The 23,796-nt window shown below is 40.8% G+C and overlaps 1 protein-coding gene and 1 pseudogene across 24 annotated transcripts in view; both read left to right on the top strand.

Moving 5' to 3' along the window:
* LOC134859890 (protocadherin gamma-C5-like) overlaps positions 1-23,796 on the top strand; it is a 196,874-nt gene that overhangs the window by 138,292 nt on the left and 34,786 nt on the right. For 2 of the 24 annotated variants that reach the window (XM_063876670.1, XM_063876659.1), the window contains exon 1: positions 51-2,560. The exons of 18 other annotated variants lie outside the window; for them this stretch is intronic. In XM_063876670.1, the coding sequence (XP_063732740.1) occupies positions 176-2,560 (2,385 nt within the window). In that variant the 5' untranslated portion in view covers positions 51-175. Of the gene's footprint in view, positions 1-50; positions 2,561-11,155; positions 11,661-15,413; positions 17,985-18,510; positions 21,131-23,796 lie in introns of those variants that run through there. 4 more of the 24 variants (XM_063876657.1, XM_063876645.1, XM_063876677.1 and 1 more) reach the window with 3 other exon arrangements.
* Positions 2,674-11,767, top strand: LOC134859894 (protocadherin gamma-A11-like; annotated as a pseudogene).

The following is a 23,796-nucleotide window of genomic DNA, read 5'->3' as shown; positions in this document are numbered from 1 at the left end:
ATGTATTTTTGTTGAAGAGAATAAGAGGCAGAATCAAAGCACACGTCGGACTAAACGGGAGATACATAACAGGAAATATGTACGACGTTGGGAATATGCTTTAAAATTCGGCGTCAACTGAGAAAATCAGAAGGCAAACATCTTGGTTTATTCTGGAATAACGTTGGGCAGAACAATGGGAGGGCAAGTAGTGCTGTTTTTCTCGCTCCTTTCTCTCGGCTCGGTGCTCGGACAGGTCAGCTACTCGATTCCGGAGGAAATGCCGAAAGGTTCTCTAGTGGGCAACATGGCAAGGGATTTTGGCTTGGATGTTAAGAGACTAAAATCGGGTAAAGCTCGCATTTTTACTCGAGAAAGTGACGGATATATTGAGCTGAATAACGAAAGAGGAGTCCTCCTCATCAAAGATAGCATAGACAGAGAGGCGCTGTGTGGACAGACGACGCCTTGTGCTCTGCATTTTCAGATCATATTAGAGAATCCGATGGAATTTTACAGTGTTACTATTGAGATCACAGATGTTAATGATAACCCCCCATCCTTTGAAAAGAACGACGTGAAATTCAAAATCAGTGAATCCGCTGTTAGTGGGGCTAAATTCATATTAGATCGGGCAGTTGATTCTGATGTAGGCTCAAATGGATTGAAAACATATAAACTCGAACCGGCGGATCATTTTGTTATTAGACTACACGATCAAGCAGATGGGACGAAAAATGTAGAAATGGTATTAGAAAAGCCTCTTGACAGAGAAAAAAATGAACACCTCTCTTTAGTTTTGACGGCGGTGGATGGAGGAGAGCCGCAGATGACAGGAACAATGCAGATTCTCATTACTGTTTTAGACGCTAATGACAATGCTCCTGTTTTTACGCAACCTATTTTTAAAGCATCTATAAAAGAAAATTCACCAGTAGGAACAGTTGTAGTGACAGTTACTGCGACCGATTCAGATCAGGGATCTAATGGAAGAATAACGTATTCAATTTCGAGTATTTTAGATCATGCCCGTGGGATATTTGAAGTAAATGATGATAGTGGTGAAATTCGGCTAAAAGGACATGTTGACTATGAAAAAGCTCGAACATTTCAGATAAACATCCGGGCAAGTGATGACGGAGGACTAGTTGACTCGTGTAAAGTGATGATTGACGTCATTGACATTAATGACAATACACCCGATATCCATATAATGTCAAAAACAAACGTGATTTCAGAAGCTGCCAAAGTTGGTACTGTGGTGACAATGATAAATATTCAAGACGCAGACTCAAATGAAAATGGCAAAGTCCACTGCAGTATAAATAATGATATTCCCTTTGTAATGAAGTCTTCAAACAATGATTTCTACAGTTTGATTACAGATGGTGGTTTAGATAGGGAGACAGCCTCTGAGTATAATATAACGGTGACCTGCTCTGATGAGGGAGGGCCCTCCCTCTCCAGCAGCGTCACTCTCACTTTACAGATCTCTGATGTGAATGATAACACGCCTGTCTTTGAGAGCAGCTCATATGAGGCCTACATTGTAGAAAACAACACACCAGGCCTCTCTATATTCACAGTGAGAGCCAGAGACGCTGACTGGAACCAGAATGCCCGTGTTTCTTACATCCTGGAGGATTCCACTGTTAATGGAGTGCCAGTTTCCTCATATGTGTCCGTTAGTGCTGATAGTGGAGTCATCCATGCAGTGCGCTCTTATGACTATGAGCAGATCAAAGACTTCCACTTCCTGGTTAAAGCTCAGGATGGAGGCTCTCCTCCACTCAGTAGCAATGTGACTGTGAAAATGCTGATCCAGGACCAGAATGACAACCCTCCTCAGGTCCTGTACCCAGTCCAGACTGGTGGCTCTCTGGTGGCTGAGATGGTTCCTCGTTCTGCAGATGTGGGCTATCTGGTCACTAAAGTTGTGGCTGTTGATGTGGACTCTGGACAGAATGCCTGGCTCTCCTATAAACTGCAGAAAGCCACAGACAGGCCGCTGTTTGAAGTGGGCTTACAGAATGGAGAAATAAGAACTATCCGCCAGGTGACTGATAAAGATGCTGTGAAACAAAGACTGACTGTTATAGTGGAGGACAACGGGCAGCCCTCTCGTTCAGCTACAGTCATTGTTAACGTGGCGGTGGCGGACAGCTTCCCAGAAGTGCTGTCTGAGTTCACTGATTTTACACAGGACAAGGAGTACAATGACAACCTGACTTTTTACTTGGTGCTGGCTCTGGCTGTAGTGTCTTTCCTCTTCATCACGTGTTTAGTGGTTATTATATCCGTGAAGATCTACAGGTGGAGACAGTCTCGCATCCTGTATCACTCCAATCTCCCTGTGATTCCATATTATCCTCCACGTTACTCAGACACTTTGGGGACAGGGACTCTGCAACACGTCTACAACTACGAGGTGTGCAGGACGACTGACTCCAGAAAAAGTGACTGTAAATTTGGCAGAGCTGGTAGTCAGAATGTGCTGATTATGGACCCCAGTTCTACAGGGACAATGCAGCGGATACAGAGTGAAAAGAGCATCCTGGATGAACCAGACTCGCCTCTAGAGGTTAGAAAATGCTAGCAATCAGTTCCTTCGTTTATGCCATGCTTTAAATCCCTCATCTTATGTTCAGCACCTTGGAAAGCAATTTGGTTATCTATGTTTTTTCTTAGTTTCGTCAACACAACATCATTTTCATCAAAAAATGTGTTCTTTATGCTTTCTGTATTTCTGTCTTGTTTATACAAGTGAAAGGATAGTAATCCCTATCATGTAGCTTTTTTTCTGCAGTTTCTTTTCACGTCCCCAAGCGCCGCTGTCGGTTAATGTGAGAACATTGAGGTTACTTTCCTCGTTGACGTCCTTCCTTGTTATTGCAGCTCTGTTACAGTCGGAACCACAGACTGACAAAACCACTTGGCCGGCACTCAACAATGAGCTCTTAAAAATATATCAGCCGGATTTTTTCACGGTTGTTTGGTTTGAATATTCGGCTTTTGGAAAGGTTGTTCTCACAATGGGAGTTCTTTGTTGTGAGGGCGGAAAAAAAACGTTTTCATGGTGGCCGCTCCTTCTCTGCATTTGTGTCGCAGAAATGGCTCTCGGGCAGGTCCGTTATTCTATACCTGAAGAAATGGCGTCGGGCTCAGTTGTCGGGAATATCATTCAGGACCTAGGCTTGGATATTAAACGGCTTAAATCCGGGCGGGCTAGGATATTTACCGAGGATGGCAGTGAGTACATTGGACTGAATGCAGATAAGGGAACTCTGGTAGTTGCTAAAAGGATAGACAGAGAAGAATTGTGCAAGCAAGTTTCCCCCTGCTCTCTTCATTTCCAAATCATCCTAGAACATCCAATGGAGTTGCATCGGGTTGATGTAGAGGTTACAGATATTAATGATAATGCTCCGATTTTTTCGAAAAGGGAATACAATTTCCAGATTAGTGAATCTGCCTCGCCAGGGGCTCGCTATTCACTTGAGAGTGCCATAGATCCCGATGTAGCACATAACACTATTCAAACGTACAAACTCAACCCTACAGATAATTTCAAATTGAATGTTGTCCCTCGGCCGGACGGGACAAAATATATTGAAATGGTTCTTCACACGTCGCTTGACAGAGAGAAAGAAGAAGAGCATAAATTAACGTTGACGGCATTTGACGGCGGTAATCCTCAGAAATCCGGATCCGTAAAAATGAATGTCGTTGTTTTGGATGCAAATGACAATGCACCAGTATTCACCCAGGCTGTTTACAGAATAACAGTTCCTGAAAACGCTTCTAGGGGCACTGTTATTTTAAAAGTCAGTGCCACTGATAATGATAAAGGAGCAAACGATGAGTTGGTGTATTCGTTTTCCCAGCATACCGATAGTGCATCATCCTTGTTTAATATTGACCCCGATAACGGAGAAATTACTGTTATTGGTGTGTTAGATTATGAAAAGGCTAAACGTTATGAAATAGACATTGAAGGCTACAGACAAGGTGGGTTGACAGACACAAGCAAGGTACAAATTGAGTGACCTGACCTAAATGATAATGCCCCTGTCATAAGCATAATTTCCCTTTCCAATCCCATACCAGAGGATTCAGCTCCAGATACTGTTATAGCAATGCTTAATATCAAAGACTTGGACTCAGACAAAAATGGCCAAATAAAGTGTTTTATTAGCAAAGATTTACCTTTCAAAATCAAGTCTTCATCAACTAATTTTTATAGCCTGATGTCCGACAATGTTTTAGATCGTGAAACGGTGCCGGAATATAACATAACAATTACGGCGATGGATGAGGGCTCCCCGCGTTTTTCCACAAACAAGACTATTCATTTAAAAATATCGGACGTTAATGACAACCCCCCAATGTTCACACAATTATCAAGCACCGCTTTCATCACTGAAAATAATTCACCTGGCATGTCAATCCACTCTGTCAAAGCCAGTGACAAAGACTCAGGGAACAATGCCCGCATTTCCTACTTCCTCGAGGATAGCCAATTGAATGGGTTATCAGCCTCCGCTTATTTTTCAGTGAATGCAGAGAGTGGAGAGATACTTGCTGTACGTTCCTTCGACTATGAGCAAACGAAACAGTTTAATATTCGAGTCAAAGCGCAGGATGGAGGTTCTCCTCCACTCAGTAGCAACGTGACTGTGAAAATACTGATCCAGGACCAGAACGACAACCCCCCTCAGGTCCTGTACCCAGTCCAGACTGGTGGCTCTCTAGTGGCTGAGATGGTTCCTCGCTCAGCAGATGTGGGCTATCTGGTCACTAAGGTGGTGGCTGTTGATGTGGACTCTGGACAGAATGCCTGGCTCTCCTATAAACTGCAGAAAGCCACAGACAGGGCGCTGTTTGAAGTGGGCTTACAGAATGGAGAAATAAGAACTATCCGCCAGGTGACTGATAAAGATGCTGTGAAACAAAAACTGACTGTTATAGTGGAGGACAACGGGCAGCTCTCTCGTTCAGCTACAGTCATTGTTAACGTGGTGGTGGCGGACAACTTCCCGGAAGTGCTGTCTGAGTTCAGTGACTTTACACAGGACAAGGAGTACAATGACAACCTGACTTTTTACTTGGTGCTGGCTCTGGCTGTGGTGTCCTTTCTTTTCATCACGTGTTTAGTGGTTATTATATCAGTGAAGATCTACAGGTGGAGACACGAGCGAGTGTTTTACAAATCTAGTGGGAATCTTCCTGTTATTCCGTATTACCCACCTCTTTACGCAGACGTAGGAGGTACCGGTACGTTGAAGCAGGCGTTCAGTTACGAGGTGTATGGAACTACTGACTCCCGGATGAGTGACATGAATTGCTCCCGACCCTTCAGTCAGAGCACTCTAAGTGTTGACCATACCAAGACAGTTTCAAGGCCTAATGCTGAGTCAGAGACTATGCTCACAGAGGTGAGATCAACCCCTTCCTTGTTTCATTGAATCCTTGATCCTTGTGATTTGTGTTTATTTGATATCTTTCTTATTATTTGTATCAGTATTTTGCTTCAGTTGTGTCTCTTCCGACTCATTACTGTACACAGAATGATAGTTCTGGAACTGTACCCACTTGAAGTATCCCCTGGAAGCTTTGCTTTGTTTCTGAGTTTTTGCTCATACCAACTTACAGTATATTCAACACATTTTTAATATATCTGTATCTCACAACTGATCTTGCCACTGGATTTGACATTATTTTGATACAACAATTAAAATAGTGTCAGGAATAGTTTGAACATTGAGATTTGAGACTATATTGAACATCTGTTAATCTGTCTTTGGTTCATCAAGCATAAACATTGGAGAGCTTATATTGTATGCCCCTTTACCTTCTACTGACCAAACGTTGCCCCTCAAAATAACTAACCTGTTTAAGACATTCAATAAAACATTTGCATTACTGAACTAGTATGCAAGTGTGTTCAACCCGTTTGTGTGTATTGATGTTCTGTATCCCGAGTGCACATACTCTTATACTGTTGTTGACTCTTATACTTTATTTCAAGGCTTAACCTGTATTTACATGTGTGGTTAACTTGTTTTCTAAGGTACACTGTGTAAGATACTTAGTTAGTTTCACAGTGAAACTATAGAATAGAATAGAATTACTTTATTGATCCCAATTTGGGAATTTGTTATATCCTCCATGATGTATTCTTTTGTAGCATTTTTCACAATTATCCCATTCTTTCTTAGTCCTGTTGATACATTAAACATATAGTTCTGGCAAATTGGTGCAACATCTGCCACTGAAGCCTGATTTTATTTCCAAACAATTCAGTTACCTATTCAGTTATTTGTTTACTGCCTTTTTACTTGTATATGTTAGAGAACATTATAGAAGATAGAATCAAAGGAGATGCTTGGCTTTATCACTGTTAAAGCATTGCTTCATATTGTTTCTGCATGTGTGTGTTCTGCATGCACACAACCACGCAGTGCACTACTTTTTCAGTGACCTAGTTCCCCCAATAACATGGTGTAGCCATGAACATAAGATTATACACAGAGAAGAAATGGCTGGAATAGATGCAAGCACACACACAAAAAAAAGCAATAATAATACAAATAACATGTATTATTGCACTCAATAAAATGAGTGAAACATAAATATTGATTGAATAATATTGAAGACCTTTAAACTTTGGTATAAGGGAGAATGAGGGGGGAAAGCAGTGTGATGGAGAGGAAGAGAGAGGCAGCGGGGGAGGGGAAGAGGCACGTGGTAACCGGCACAGTCTCCACCATCCCTGTACAGCATTTGTGTTAGTGATGCACGGCAGCCATTTTGATCTGCCGTTCTCTTTGTCTACTGGGATAGAGGGTTCAGCAAAGCATTACGTATGAAATAGTCACATATATCTACTGCCTGTAAAAGATACAGATAGCCTGAGATAACAGCCTTTAAAATATAGAGGAATAGAAGTCGAGAGAGAGAGAAAGAGAGAGACAGAGAGAGAGAGAGAGTGCTACATTGGTTATAAAACAAGTGACAGGGATGTTAGAACATGGAAAAAGAAGCTGAGAAGCATAGAATGGTGGAGGAAAAAATACATAATCTATTCAAATAGCTGTCCCCAAAATCAGCTTCATATAGATTGATATTTAGAGTTACACTGCAGTAGAACGTTAGTTTGTTATTCCCAGTGTAAGTCTCCACATGTGAGAGTTACATTATAGGCTGAAATCAAAAGAGGTGTGTTGTAAAAACGGACAGTGGTGTGGAGCGGTCAACAAATCCCAGTTGTTATTATTATAATGAATCCCGTGTGAAAATATACAATGTTTGTTATGTTGTACATTTAGTGCAAATGGCATTTCCTTGACCCAGTGCAGTACTCCTTTTTCCCTTTTTTATGTTCACTTAGAAAATATATCATATAGAAAATATTTTAACTCAGGTAACAGGCAGAGAGCCTCATTTGAAAATCCAGCTTCATGCATGAGCATTGAATAAATGCATGAATGATGTGAGTATGGATAGTCTGTTATGCCAGTATCAGAGGAAGCACCACATCAACTAATGTGCCTTACATGGTGTTTTGGGGTTTTGTATGGCATTGTTTGTTGCATGTTGTTCAGGTTGTGTGTGTGTGAAAATAAAAGTTGACAATCTACAAGGAAGGAACACCGGTTAATTATGTGAACCACCATATCCACTGGAAGCAGTTTGCTATCGTTATTAGACCACATCTGTGTCTGCTTTACCTGTTTGAACTGTGTTCAAACCATTATGTTTCCTCAGGTTTGTTAATTGATGGTTTTTACTGAGTACCATAAATTCTTTTGGTCAGTGTCACCATAGGGGTCATAGAAAAATGAAACATTTGTTTTGAGCTAAATGGTTCAGATTGTTTATCCACTGTACCCCTTTAGGACATTGTTGTTTTATATTTCTCTTGTTTGTGAAAACTACCTTTGAGCTGTTATCATTTAATGTATTTGCTAAACTTGTTTCTTACTACAAAACCATAATCACATGCAGCTGCTGGTTCCCACAGGACCAGGCTCTTGTTTAAGTGTCCCAAGTTCCCAGCTAAGTTGCCTGGTGAGCAGCTGTGTGCCCATGTTTATGCCGGAAGGGCTCATCCACACACTGTGCACCATGTGTGTCAGGGGATGTGGTTAATGTGTGTACTCAACTCATTGTGTTTCTGTTTGCAAGATATCCTAGATAGACTTATTTTAAACAAAATCAGCTTAGTATCAGCAGAAAAAATGAGAAATATATAAATAGCTCCAGTGCATCATGCTCTCTCCATGTGATGACTGTTGTTCCATATCCATCTAGACCTGTTGTTTTGTTGAGTTGGAGAGCAAACTGAAAGGACAATGTATTTTACTTTGTGAGGGAAGCAGGTAGTACCAAAAGCATAATACAGCTTTACAGGCATTATTAGTAATTAATACATAGACCTGTCAAACATGTACAAATGGCAAAAGAAATGATAACTGTGATGCAGATATCAGTTTGACTGTATTTTTCTCTGGCATGCGGTTGAGGGCAGGACAAAAAATCATTTGTGCACAATGTATTTACAAGTAAGCTTTAAGGCAGGTAAAACTAACATTCATTTGATGTTGTATGTGGGTGTGTGTTGGTGTCCCAGTGGTTAGAGTGTGGAGATCTGCACTGGCAGGGATTATACTAGGGATTTACCGTCTAATATGGGGCACTGACAAAGTTATGTCAAGCTCAGAAAGACTATATCCTTTACTTAAATACTGCATATTTGTAAATATGTCTTTTATTCTCCTAATCCAACACACAACACACACAGAGATGTTATGTGTTGGACACAGGACAGAGCCTTCCAACATGATTTAGTAAATTATATGACTTCCATGTGGTTATTATGCATTATTTTAACTTTCCCATTACATAACATCCTGATTGCCAGTTCAGAAAAACAATTACGAAATATGTTGGCTTTGTTTACTGTGATTTAATCCAAAATGTCAGTTAAAATTGTGTCAATTTGCAGCTGAAACTTGATTGCAACAGTTCAGCAGCCATCCTTGGTTTCCAACAGTCTCCTCCTGATCTCATTTTCTGCATCCTTCCCCTCCCCCTCTCCAGCTGCACCACTCTGCTGCAGAGAGAGAAGGAGAGAGAGAAAGGGAGACGGAGATTGCTAAATTTAGGGCATTTTGTTCGGCCTATTAAAAAAAATTCTACACCATACACTGTCGTTTCATCCCTCTAAAGGCTGTCATGTTCACAATAACAAGAAATATGTCCTTTGAAGCCTCTTTCAGTCATTTAAGAAAATATGCTTTACTATACAGCAGTCCATAAACATGTGCTTTGTTTGAACAACATATCAAATAGAAAAGTGTGTGCCTGAGTATGTTTCTCTTTGCTAACCGTCTTTTCGGTTTATCCTCTATGTTGTTTTTTACCTCTTCTTTTTTGGCTCCCATTGCCAGCCCTCAGGAAGCATGGTGGGATGCAAGCAAGGGAGGTAGGATGTGTTACCATAGCAACAAGCTGACTCACTGACAGGGCTGTACCATTTTTAGTTGGTCCAAAGGGTTTCAGTAGTAGATGCAGCCTCTGAGCAGTGATGGCTCCATGCATGTGCCTATACTGGGATGCAGAGAACACCCCTGTTTTGGTCAAATAGATGCAACATCCTCAGACCTGGGGTGGCTGATGATGAAGAAAGGGGAGGGGTAGAGGGTGATCATGGCTGCTTTTTATATGTTTTCTGATCTATGCCGCCATGTTTGTTTTCTTTCCCCTGTCAAAGCATTCCATATCTATCACGATTGTATACACTGACAGACTTACATTTCTATGACATTATTTGTGTTATATGAAAACAGCTTTCTGATGTCTCTTTTTCATTTCATTGTTGCTTGACTTCCTGAATGATTAGTTTATGTTTGATGAGTCATTTTGACCATCACTGTGATCATATGTTAAATGGGTGCATCAGTTGAAAAACGCAGTTGCTGCTTTGCTTTGTCTAAGAAGATTACATCTGCTCTCACAAAGACACTCCAACCTACATCAGCTGTGACAAACACAGGGTCACAGAGCAAAGAATCTCATTAATAAGGCATGGATTTGTCTCGGCATCGCCTCGAGGCCCCCTGCTGTCGCTATGAGGGTAGTGGCTTTGTGCAGCAGTGCAGTATTTTTGTTGTGATTCAACCCTGCTGTAGTGTCAGTAATGTATTTAAGTCTTTCGTTTCCACAGCAGTAATTGCGTTTATGTTTTGGTTTCATGCTGATGTGGTTATACTGTACCAACATATATTTATGCTTGTGTTTGAAGGGCAACTTAGTTGTTGAAGCAGTTTCTTTTGTGCAGCATTATCTAACATGGTGTAGTGAAGGCAGTTGAAAATAATTCACAAAACATTCCCTTGACATATTTTGGTTTAGTTAACTGTCTTTCTGGACAGTGTAATTTTATTTTCTATCCACTGAGGCGGAGCTACTGCCTCTTTCTTTCCCCAACAATATACTTTGTTTTTGTGTCATCATAATTATCACCCCTTTTGCAAGGACAGCAATGCCATCACATCATTTCTCTGAAACACTTACCTCTGTCTGTCTCTCTCTCACTCACTAACTCACACAAACACAATCACAACGGTTGCCTAATGTTTTGTATAAGTTTGATACTTTTGACACCCTGCTTGGATATCTTTTCATATTCTTTCATCAATTAGGGGTATTTTCCATTATCTGTAAAGTAATGTTGGGTCACATAGCTCTAAATGTTATATAATTATACAAAAATATATAATAATCTATCATGCTATTTTATTTGTTTGGTTTTTGATGAACCAAGTTTTAGCTGATGGGTGATGAATCTTATTATTGTTATTTTTATTTTTATTATACTGACTGAGAGGCAAAACAGATGTAGATCAAACCTCAAATAAATATTTGCCACATTTTTAAACTAAAGAAATTAGAAACTCTGTGAATATCCACATGAATCACAACACCCATTTGTTGTGTGCCACATGGTAAGTATTTTGGTTTCTGTTCTTCCCAAAGCCAGACTCGTTAAGCTGACCACAAGTCTAACTTACATCCTTCCTCTCTTGTTTTCTCTTTCATGTGTCCCTCTTGCTGCCTGCTGCTTTTCCTGTCCTCCCCCTGACCCCTGTTACATCCTGTCTCACCAAATAAGGTAAGAAAAAGTGTTCTTCTTTATTGTTGATGCACCATCAAACACATAGAATGATACAAACTACTGCAAAGAGCACTTATTACTGATACACTGACAACTGACCATCATACTCTGTTTCACCACACAGTAACTGAATACAAACGCAGATAGAAGCAGTGAACTGTTTTATGTATACAAACATTACACATTAGCACTTAATCAGATAACTTTCTGCTGGCATCTGTTCATACCTCACAAAATATTTATCATCGCTGAAGATTGCTTAATCCAGCGTTGATGGACGTTCCCTTGTCTGACAAATGGTCATGTGTGACAGTGTGTGGCTCAAAATATGGCGTGCTTTGTTATATGTGACTGGGGTGTTGCACTAATTTATCACATGAAAACTGTACTGCGATGTTATTCTCTAGGTATTAAATGATACAATTATATTTTAAACTCAAATCTCTAGTCAACGAATATTGTCCGAATTTTACCTCCTTTGTATATACTCTTTATTTCAAGGTGCAGAGGTACTTCACATTTGAGAGAGGCTGGACAGCTCTACCTACTAACAGGCTTATATGGTTAAGGAAAGTATTAACAGGGAAACCAGCAGTTGAAGTAATTTAAGACAGTTGAATTTTCAGTAATTATTATTATAATGCCAATAATGTTTATTCTGTTTAAGCATGTGTTTGTTGTGCTCTATACCACTATCCACTTTATGTACTTCATTTAATACAATTGTGGATTGCAGAGGATAAATAATACAAGTAACAGAAGTAAAATAAATAATGAGAACTCTGTGACAGAGGGGATCAGGTAGGCTTTTGATGTCCCCTTAACAGGCCAACGTATCAGAAGAAATGTACTCTAACTGAAGGTTATTGTGTTCCGTCTTTGTTGAAAATATTGTAGAGATGTGCAGATCGAACTTAACTTTATGATTATTTTTGGCAGGTGCATTTTGTGGTGCTGTTCAATTAAACTTGTGATATATGGACAAAATAATAGAAATGTTCTTACAAAATTCAATTGGCAGCTCCAAAATTACCTTACAGTTCGACCAACATCAGACTCTACAGCTTTAAAACATACTATTCAACTGATTTAACATACAAACATCTAATTAAGATGTGTGGTCTTAACAAACTAAACATACTGTGATTTGGGTTGTATTTATGGATAATCTTTATATATTGTTTTACACCCAACATGTTGCAATTCGTCCGATACAGGTTAGAGTAGAAATTAAGCAATGACTGTATGAAGATGGTGCTGGCTTGCAAGCAATTATTTTGTGGAGAGTACCTGTGCCCTAGTTCTGTGGTGATCTGTCCAGTGTGTATGCTGTCCCCCTGTCAAAGGATAGATGATACAGAAAATGACTTAATGTTTATATGATGATATCAGTAAACTTTTGGAAATAAAAAATGTCTTACGTCTTTGTCACTTAATCACTTGCTATTGTTGCTAAACACTTTGCAGTGATCACATACCACAAGAGGCTTGACAGGAAGTTTGAAGTGTGAATAAAACTGCATGTGTGTATGTTTACCTCAGAATTATACATTGTGTGGGTTTCCTGATGTCTACAATTAACAACTGTGGAATAATATCATAGGAAATACTGGAAAAGTAGCATCACAATATAAAAGTCTGGTAAGGTACACAAATTCACCATCAACTAGTTTTTAATTAAGATGCATATTAGCAGTATATTGGCTCTTTATTGGTCATAATAAAACACGTATTAATGCCTTACTCTACATGACAATATTCTACAAGTAATAGGCCATACGTTAAGAGTTTTTCCTCAATAACCTTCTAATTAGTGCTTGTTTTTTGCAAGTAAGGATGTTGTAGTACATTAGTTTTGGTCTTATTATGCTCTGCTCAATATGGGCCTAATAATGCATTAGTACCACAAGAATAGTCATTCTCCCATAATAACACCAAAAAATATGGTCTATTCTTATGGAACAAGACAAAAAACTACAAGTGTTTATTGTGTCAAAATACCTCAAAATGTGGTATTTCTAACTTAGAATATGTTCCCTCTTGCATGACCTTAGGAACAAATATAAAGTCTGAAACCTGTGAAAGGTAATTGCAGAAGTTGCAGATAGCAAGTTTATAATTACACTCTCAGTCAAAAGCTTTGACACTATTATGTATCTAGACAGCTCTGTATGCTAGAAACACTGATAGAGAAGCTGTGAGAAGTAGGTCTTTGTACATGTAACCCAGTGACAAAAAGAGGGTTACAAAAGCTATTAATATAGATTAATGATGATTCTGCCTTATTTTAAAACAAGTACAGAGGGATCAGCCACTTGGTCAAATTTGTATTGAACATTTTGTTTACACTTTTCAAATCTATGGCATGGTTATACCATGTTTATCTTGTCAAAAACACAATAATGGTGGAAAATCTGTATTTTATTAAAAAGGCTGCATATGTGTTCTCAGCCTTGGAAAACTTGAGAAGTTTTGGGATGTGTCTAAACATCTCTTTAGTGGTTCATAAATAAAAGAGATATTTCAATGTGTGCCTACTTTGTTCATGTACTGTTGAGGTTCATTTCAGTTGTTGTGTGCTATAATGTATACAAAATATGAAGAGGAAGCAACTTTAGAATAGGGAACCTGTGCAGGTCAATTAGAGTCAAACTACTAGCTTACTGGTTGTAAACAAGACTACACTTTATAATAGGAAACATATTCTAAGTTAGAAATACCACATTTTGAGTTATTTTGACACAATAAACACCTGTAGTTTCATGTGTTGTTAGATAAGAATAGACCATATTTGTGTGGTGTTATTATGGGAGAATGACTATTCTTGTGGTACTACTGCATTATTAGGCCCATATGGAGCAGAGCATATTAAGACCAGAACGCATGTACTACAACTTCCTTACTTGCAATAAATAAGCGCTAATTAGAAGGTTATTGAGGAACAACTCTTAACTAGTGGCCTATTACTTGTAGAATACGGTCATAAGGCATTAATAATGCTTTATAATGACTAATAAAGAGTCAATATACTGCTAATATGGATCTTAATTAACAACTAGTAGGTTTTTTTCATTTGAATCCAATCTATCCCTTCTTGAGTTGATAGTTGTGATTTGTTGGGGTCTTTAGTGGGAGCCTGTGAGTTTGCAGCATACAGTAGCAGCAGTTGGCCGCCTGTGTGGCGCTGTCCACTCTTGTGGTGCTGAAAGCTGCTAAAGCACTCTCCCATGGCCTCTCTCTCTCTCTTCCTCTCACACTGCCTCTCTACATATCCCTCTGTCGCTCGTCACCGCCATTAAAACAGATTACTATTGCAAATAGTTTTTGGTGATTATCTAATGAATGTCTTTTTTTTGTTGTGGATTATTTTTCATTATATTTGATGTCAGCGTGTAATTCCTGCAACCAGCGTATGAATATTGAGTAATGTATTGCATAGTTTTTAGAATCATTTGATTGATTATAATTGGTCTGGGAAATGTTGGTAAATATGCTTAAAGAGAGGGAGAGAGAGAGAGAGAGAGAGAGAGAGAGAGAGAGAGAGAGAGAGAGAGAGAGAGAGAGAGAGAGAGAGAGAGAGAGAGAGAGAGAGAGAGAGAGAGGGAGGGCTGGCTGCACAATCTCCCCTCCCTTTTCGCCCATACGGGTATTTTGCTTGAGCTGCAGACAGACCTATTTGACTGAAGCGTGTGGAGAGCTGTGCTGTGCATACGACGTAATCACGTATGCAGACTGCATTTGCTTTCTCTGACCACAGGAAGGCAACGAAGAGCCTTGTCAGATTCAAAGACATGTGCATGCATTCAGGTATATACAGGCAAGAGGATAGATGATGGATTAACACAAAACATTGTATGCGTGGTCATATACAGATCCGACATTTACTTATTTATAGAACACTGGATTTAGGATGTTATATTTACAATATTTATCAATAATAAATGTATTTTATAATTTTCATATTTAAACGTAAAGTCTTCAGATACATTTTTCACTTTTTAACCCATATCGTTGGAGTGTATTGGTAGGCTGTAATATTTATTATGATAGCTCCGCAATAAGCAGAATGGTATTTATTTGAATCATGCTTAAACGTCACTTTTCTGTTGACACTAACTGATGCCACGATTGGTGGAAACAGGAATACCCCCTCCACCAATGAAATTGTGAGTATTACAAAGAGATCTACTCCGTCTCACCGAGTAGCTTCAGCCTCGTAACCATTACAATGTTCTGCACTGGGGAGAGGGATGCATATGCAGATACAAAGCATGACTGTCTATGAGGACGCATCTACATCGGATCACATATCTTCTATATGTAATCAGCTAAGAAGTTTGGATTGTAGTGAGAAGATATTGGGTTTATGGAACGAGGAATAATGTGGACCAAATTGCCTGCATGGCAGGTGTTTTTGTGGTGGCATCATTTCTTTCTTTTGTGGAGTACAATAGAAGGACAGACTCGCTACAGCATCCCGGAGGAACTGAAACAGAGCTCTGTTGTAGGAAATCTAGCCAAAGATCTGGGTTTGGTTGTATCTGAACTCTACCGACGTAAATTGCGGATAACCTCGGAAGCTGGTAAGCAGTATTTCAGCGTGGACTTGAGAAAGGGGGAACTGGTGGTGATTGATAGGATAGATAGGGAGGAACTGTGTGGACAAAGACCGGCATGTGTGTTGCCTTTGGAATTAGTCATAGATAGCCCCCTACAGCTGCATAGGGTTGAGATTGAAATACAGGATACAAACGACAATTCTCCTAGTTTTCTTATGAAGGAGAAAGTAGTGAAAATTGCGGAGCTGGTTAATCCAGGAGCCCGATTTCCGTTAGAAAGTGCACGGGATTCGGATGTTGGCTCTAATGCTGTACGCACTTATCTTATTAGCAAAAACGATCATTTCAAATTGACTGTTAAAAACCACAAAGACGGTAGAAAAATCCCTGAACTGGTCCTCGAAAAACCTCTTGATAGAGAAAAGCTGGCTGTGCACAATCTTATCCTCACCGCTGTAGATGGTGGAGACCCTGTATGCTCAGGGACATCTGAAATTACAGTTATAGTGCTTGACAACAATGACAATGCACCACAGTTTGAAAAACAGGTTTATGAGGCTAATGTCAGCGAAAAGGCAATACCTGGAACTGAGATACTTCAAGTAAAAGCTACTGATGCAGATGAAGGACTAAATAGCGTAATTGAATATTTGTTTGCAGAGCAAACTACAGATCTGATTTTATCATTGTTTAACATTGAGCCCTCTACTGGAGTTATTGTTGTCAAAGGCATTTTAGACCATGAAACTAACCCTTTAGTTAGATTTGACGTCACTGCTAAAGACAAAGGAAATCCTGAGATGGATGGACATTGTGGCGTCGAAATTAAAGTAGTCGACATTAACGACAATATTCCTGAAATTATTGTAACTTCTCTAACAACACCTATTCCAGAGAACTCTGAAATTGGAACCGTAATTGCGTTAATAAGTGCAAAAGACCCAGATTCGGGTGACAATGGTAAGATTAAGTTAAGTTTATCTTCAAAATCCCCCTTCAAGTTAAATCCTTCGCTGTCTAATCACTACTCATTAGTGACGAATGGGCCACTTGACCGTGAAAAAAATAGCCAGTATAGTGTCAAGATCATTGCTACTGATTCTGGAAAGCCCCCATTATCGAGTGAAAAAAATATATTTGTTGAATTGTTAGATATAAATGACAACCCACCAGTGTTCTCCCAGCCTTCGTATGCTGTGTATGTAAAAGAGAACCATGCTCCTGGTAAGATTTTGTTCTCAATATCAGCATCTGATCTGGATTTTGGTGAAAACGCCAAAATATCTTACTCCATCTTGGACTCTAAAGTGCAGGACGTTTCTGTCTCGTCTTATGTTTACATTAACTCAGATAACGGCAGCATCTACAGCATGCACTCGTTTGACTATGAGAAACTGAAGGTGTTTCAGATTCAGGTTCAGGCAAAGGATCAGGGCTCTCCGTCTCTCAGCAGCAACACCACCGTCCATGTTTTTATCCTGGACCTGAACGACAATGCCCCCGCTGTTATTTACCCCTCCTCTGCTGCCCTGGGCTCCCTCTCTCACCAGAGAATGCCCCGCTCCGCTAAAGCGGGTCACCTGGTTACGAAGGTGACGGCCGTGGACGCTGACTCGGGCCATAACGCCTGGATCTCTTACAAGCTGGCGGAGGCCACAGACGCCTCTCTGTTCACTGTCAATCTGTACACAGGGGAGGTGAGGACTAAACGCGCTGCGTCCGAGCAGGACGACTCCTCTCAGAGACTGCTTATAGAGATCAAGGACGACGGGGAACCGGTTCAGTCCGCCACCGTCACGGTGTCCATCCTGTTGGAGGACGGCCTCCATGAGCCCATCTTAGACCTCCGACAGAAAGCGGCCGAGCCCAGCATGAAAACTGGGAGAATCACCCTGTATTTGATTCTCTCTCTGGCCTCGGTGTCCGTGCTGTCTCTGGTGACTTTTCTCATTTTAGCGGTTAAATGCATGAGGAACAGCAGAAGCAGCGGTAGTTGCTGCATGAGACGCAGCGACTGTGATAATTACAAGAACCCCAACAGAAACCTGCAGATTCAGCTCAACACCGATGGACCTATAAAGTACGTGGAGGTCCTGGGAGGAGACATGATGTCTCAGAGTCAGTCCTTCCGGTCCTGCATGTCTCCAATGTCAGAGTACAGTGATTTCACTTTGATTAAACCCAGCAGCACCACTGACTTTAAGGAGGTGATCAGTGTTCTGGATGCGTCGTTACCCGACAGCACTTGGACCTTTGAGAGCCAGCAGGTGAGCAAAACATAATGCAGATTGAGTCATTCTATATCCATCTATTCATCTATTCATCACAAATTCCCATCTTCATTTCTGAATAGTTCAGCACCACAACGCTGGAAAGTGACTCTTGGATTTAAGTGATGCATAGGCACAAAGTGTGTGTATACTTTTTGCTAATCTTCTTTCCGTGAAAAAACTGTATTTTGTTTCCTTAACTTGTTCGTAGTTATTGTTAAAATAGGATTTCAAAAATATACGTTTAATTTAAATTCTATGGTATTACATATTATTTTAAAGTGGAAAAGCCTACATTGCACGTTTGGCTATCCATAAGTGTCAAAAACATAGTGTTGAAAAAAACTAAAAGGGCAAGATGAGAAGAGACGCTGTCACTTTAAGAGTTTCGATCTGTTCCCCTTTCATTGGATGGTAGATGTGGATGCTTTGCACCAATAGGAGTCAGAACTGTACAAAGCAATCTAGTCCCTTCCCCCATGCAGCCTCAGAGCTGTAACATTTAGAAAGCAAAGAGATCGAGGAGAGACGGCAATGGGCTCGTTTGTATAATGTGAAAATCGTTTAACTCCTCGTACAGCCATGCTGGGTAATTTTGGGAAATCTCTATTGGACTAGTACTGCGATGTGGAATTTAACCATCATTCTATCCAATATGTCGTTTGGATTTGATATGTTATAGCGGACTAAGGATGACAAAGACAATAGGATACCGAGACTGGAGATGGCAGGCGCTTTGGTGGCATCATTTATTTCTCTTGTGGACTACAATAAATGGACAGACTCGATACAGCATCCCCGAGGAACTAAAACAGGGCTCTGTGGTAGGAAATCTAGCCAAAGATCTGGGTCTCGGACTATCAGAGATGTTTGATCGTAAACTGCGTGTTGCCTCTGAGGCTGGAGAGCAGTATTTCAGTGTGGATGCAGGGAAGGGCGAGCTGCTGGTGAATGACAGAATAGACAGAGAGACTCTATGTGGACAAAGCGTAAGCTGTGTCTTGCCTCTTCAGGTTGTTATTGAGGACCCATTACAACTTTTTCGTGTTGAAGTAGAAATACAAGACATTAATGATAATGCACCTAGATTTCCATCAAATGATATCACATTAGAGGTTGCAGAATCTACCGGTTTGGGGGTTCGTTTTCCATTAGAAAGTGCCATAGACCCCGATGTTGGGAGTAATTCTTTAAAGTCATACACACTCAGTAAAGATGAATGTTTTAGTATTAGAGTTAAAGATGTTGCTGGCGGAAGGAAAGTCCCTGAATTGATTTTAGCAAAACATTTAGATAGAGAGAAAAAGGCTATCCATAAGCTTTTGTTGACAGCTCTAGATGGAGGCAACCCAGTAAGATCAGGGACTGCTCAGCTATCTATAAGTGTGCTTGACATAAACGATAACGTCCCGACGTTTGAGAAAACGTTGTATAAAGTATCTATCAGTGAAAATGCTGCAGACGGTGAGTTAATAGTACAAACAAAAGCAACAGATATGGATGATGGTCAAAACGGAGAGATAGAATACGCATTTGGTGCACACACACCGGATACTGTTCTCTCTGTTTTCACTATTGATCATAATTCTGGAACAATATTTCTCAAAGGAAAACTGGATTTCGAAACAATTACAAATTATGAATTAGATATAAGTGCGAAAGATAAAGGCAGTCCGAGAATGGAGGGGCATTGTACTGTGAATGTTGAAGTTTTAGATGTTAACGATAATGCCCCAGAAATAATACTCACCTCTCATCCAAAGCCAGTGCGCGAAGACTCGCCTAATGGCACCGTAGTAGCTTTGATCAATGCCAGAGACCTTGACTCTGGTGTAAATGGTAGAGTAACATTACAGCTCCCCAAAAAATCTCCATTTACGCTAAAACCATCGTTTTCTCAAAATTACGCCCTGGTTACCAGGGGTGTTTTAGATCGAGAAAATGTCTCCGGATATAAGATTGAAATAACAGCAACTGATTCAGGTTCTCCTCCTCTGTCCAGTAAGAAAATGATACCTGTCAGCATCACTGATGTGAATGATAACCCCCCTGTATTCACTCAACCCTCCTATAATGTGTATTTAAAAGAGAATGGGGTGCCAGGCTCTATACTGTACTCAGTATCAGCGTCTGATCTGGATTTTGGTGATAACGCCAAAATATCTTACTCCATAGTGGACTCTAAAGTGCAGGACATCTCTGTCTCGTCTTATGTTTATATAAACTCAGATAACGGCAGCATCTACAGCATGCACTCGTTTGACTATGAGAAACTGAAGGTGTTTCAGATTCAGGTTCAGGCAAAGGATCAGGGCTCTCCGTCTCTCAGCAGCAACACCACTGTCCATGTTTTTATCCTGGACCAGAACGACAATGCCCCCGCTGTTATTTACCCCTCCTCCGCTGTGCTGGGCTCCCTCTCTCACCAGAGGATGCCCCGCTCCGCTAAAGCGGGTCACCTGGTTACAAAGGTGACGGCCGTGGACGCTGACTCGGGCCATAACGCCTGGATCTCCTACAAGCTGGCGGAGGCCACAGACGCCTCTCTGTTTACGGTCAATCTGTACACAGGGGAGGTGAGGACTAAACGCGCTGCGTCCGAGCAGGACGACTCCTCTCAGAGGCTGATTATAGAGATCAGGGACGACGGGGAACCGGTGCAGTCCTCCACCGTCACGGTGTCCATCCTGCTGGAGGACGGCCATGAGCCCATCATAGACCTTCGACAGAAAGCGGCCGAGCCCAGCATGAAAACTGGGAGAATCACCCTTTATTTGATTCTCTCTCTGGCCTCGGTGTCCGTGCTGTCTCTGGTGACTTTTCTCATTTTAGCGGTTAAATGCATGAGGAACAGCAGAAGCAGCGGTAGTTGCTGCATGAGACGCAGCGACTGTGATAATTACAAGAACCCCAACAGAAACCTGCAGATTCAGCTCAACACTGATGGACCTATAAAGTACGTGGAGGTCCTGGGAGGAGACATGATGTCTCAGAGTCAATCCTTCAGGTCCTGCATGTCTCCAATATCAGAGTACAGTGATTTCACTTTGATTAAACCCAGCAGTACCACTGACTTTAAGGAGGTGATCAGTGTTCTGGATGCGTCTTTACCCGACAGCACATGGACCTTTGAGAGCCAGCAGGTGAGAAATTATTAGAACAAACAATGGCTTATACAACTTGTATGACTATATCTTAAGCTTCAATAAATGCAAAGAAAGCTCCCTTTTGAATAATCCTCACAACATTTAAGGCATTTTAATGCAAATATCAAATTCATATATAACTCAAACTGTGTACCTTTCGTGGCACTGCGGCTGTTGACATTTGAACTCACTAGTGTGTTTGGTGTAGAAAGGCTTACAGAGCTGGTCGTTTTAGCACCACAGCACAGCAAAATCGTAAGTGTTCTTTTTACAATATTAATCCATGCACTGTACACAAATCAGTTTTACTGTAAGGAAAACACAATCTTGACAGGTTAAATCTATTAGCTTTATTTACATTTAGATACATTTGTTGACTTCCACAAGACTTAACAAATATAATAAATCATTATAAACTCTCAATGTTGTCCATTTTTATTGAAGAAGTTGCAGTATCTGCACTTAACTGGCGTTGTAAACATGTTACAGATAATGTATCTCTCCGCTCTCTGAATCTTCTCTCTATCCAGCACAGCATAATGCACATTGAAACATTTCCTTTTTTTCAAAAAGGAACACAATTTCAGGACATGTGACTAACAGAGAGAACTAGTTTATGAGCACAACTACACAGTATATGCACATTGAAAAAGAAAACAATGGCAAAACATATTCACTCTCATTTCCACCATAAGCACTTTGTAAGTCAAAAGGCTTATACATTACAAGGCTTTCTGCTTTGATAACGTCTTTTTCATCACTTTAAAATACTTTGTAGTTCATTAAAATGGTCAACCACAAGCTTTTTCACAAGGAAGTAGATAGGACCATCAACTAAAAGAACCTTGTTTATTTTTGCAAAAAACAGTCATTCCATCATCAACCTCAATACAAATGACTAGTCCCGTCCTGTACTCTGTCCCTAAGAGTGTAACCCAGTTAGTAGAGAAGACTCCTCGTAGAACAGGTTGACCACGTAGTGTGATTTGAACAGTTCATCAAAAGAACTCAATGAGCTTGTGGCTTGGCATGGCAAGAGCTGTTTGTCAATGAAAATGTAGAAGGTGTCAATCCGGTTCCGGGTTAGGCCAGCAGCAAGGATGTATGGTTGTTGACCCTTTCTTCCCCGCATGTGTTCTTCAATGCTGCAGCATGACTAAAAAACAGAAAAATAACATGAACACAGTCAAGTAAAAGTTTGGATAATTATCCAGCAACGTTAAAATGTTCAGATTAGATTCGGGCTCCTTTTTCTTGCTGGGGGAAAATATGAAACATGCATATCGTGTGGAAGTGCACCATTTTGTCCACTGCATCACTGGGACTGATCTTGGCCTCTTCTGTCCAGCAGTGGGTGGCAAGAGATAGAGAAGCAGCAGCAGAGAAGCCATGTCACTGTCACAGCCTATCAGTAGGAGAAATCATACAAGAAAAAAGTCAATGTACCTGAAATGCACAAAGTAAAGAGCACAAGCTATTTGGAATACAACCAAGCCTGCATGTAGCTTACTGGTGTCATCGTTCTCTGCAAGTGTCTCAGCAGCATTCAGAAGTCGACAAAGCTCTGCTGACTGAGTCAGGTGTTTGGCTTCTTTGATAATCTTGATCTTGAAAGCAGTGTCCCATTTCTCAAACATCTTGCAGGCTGTTTCAGCACTAAACAGCAGCAGGAAGTCTTGAGTTAGCTGTTGATTATACACAAATGCAAATATGTATGACTGCTTATAAACAACTAAATTAAATATTAGAGTTTAAAGACTGGACTTCAAATTAGTGTAGCCCCTTTTACCCCTGATCGATAGAGGGCAGGGCCCTAGGTTCTTTAACCTAACATGAATACTTTTTTGAATAGTTTAGATTCCCTAAATTAATTGATTAAAATGTAACCAGTACCCTTAACTACGAACAACACATTTAAACATACACAGTGACATAAACACTACACATAAATAAACAAACAAAAATGTATGATTTCAAATGTTTACTTGCTTTAGAATAAAGTGAAACAGTTACAACATGGCTATATACACGTATTAACCTAAGCCGGCATTCTAAATGAAAGAAAACAAAGAAACCAAAGAAACCCCCGTTGCAGGCCTGATGACGCCGCGTACTCCTCTTCACTCCCTATGAGCGAACGAGGACCGTACTCACGTACAGGTGAGTGGTGGGTGACGTCGGTAGTGTGTCGGTAGTGTTCCAGGGAGAACCCCGAGAGTCCATGAAAAGTCCGCGGCAACGGCACTCGTCCTTGGCGTGTTGCCTTGGTTCCTCCTGGCCGGAGGAAGGCGAACGAAGCCCGTCGGCGCCTCTGCCCGGTCCGCGGTCCCCAAGAAGCTGGTCCTAGCAGCGACGCTGGCTGCGTTAACCAACCGCCACTCGTTCCAACTGGTTAAGTTGGTAGTCGGACTCGAACTCCGCTGGGTGAACCAAACTGTAAAGCTGATATGTCATCCACTTTAGCTGAAAACTATTATTAACATGTGCTCTTTGGACACGTCTTTTCCTCCTCTCTCTTTTTCCCCACTCCCGCGCGTTTCCCTGACCTCTCACCCTCACTTCCCCGTCTCCCATTCACCCCCCATCACGCCCCCTCCTGGCGGGATGGCCACATTACAGATAAACAAACAGATATATACAACATATAAATCACAAAACACAAT

Source organism: Eleginops maclovinus, chromosome 23 (assembly GCF_036324505.1).
Source record: "Eleginops maclovinus isolate JMC-PN-2008 ecotype Puerto Natales chromosome 23, JC_Emac_rtc_rv5, whole genome shotgun sequence".
Classification (NCBI taxonomy): domain Eukaryota; kingdom Metazoa; phylum Chordata; class Actinopteri; order Perciformes; family Eleginopidae; genus Eleginops; species Eleginops maclovinus.
Note: the sequence above shows the minus strand (reverse complement) of the source record. Positions and strands in the feature narration are given on the sequence as shown.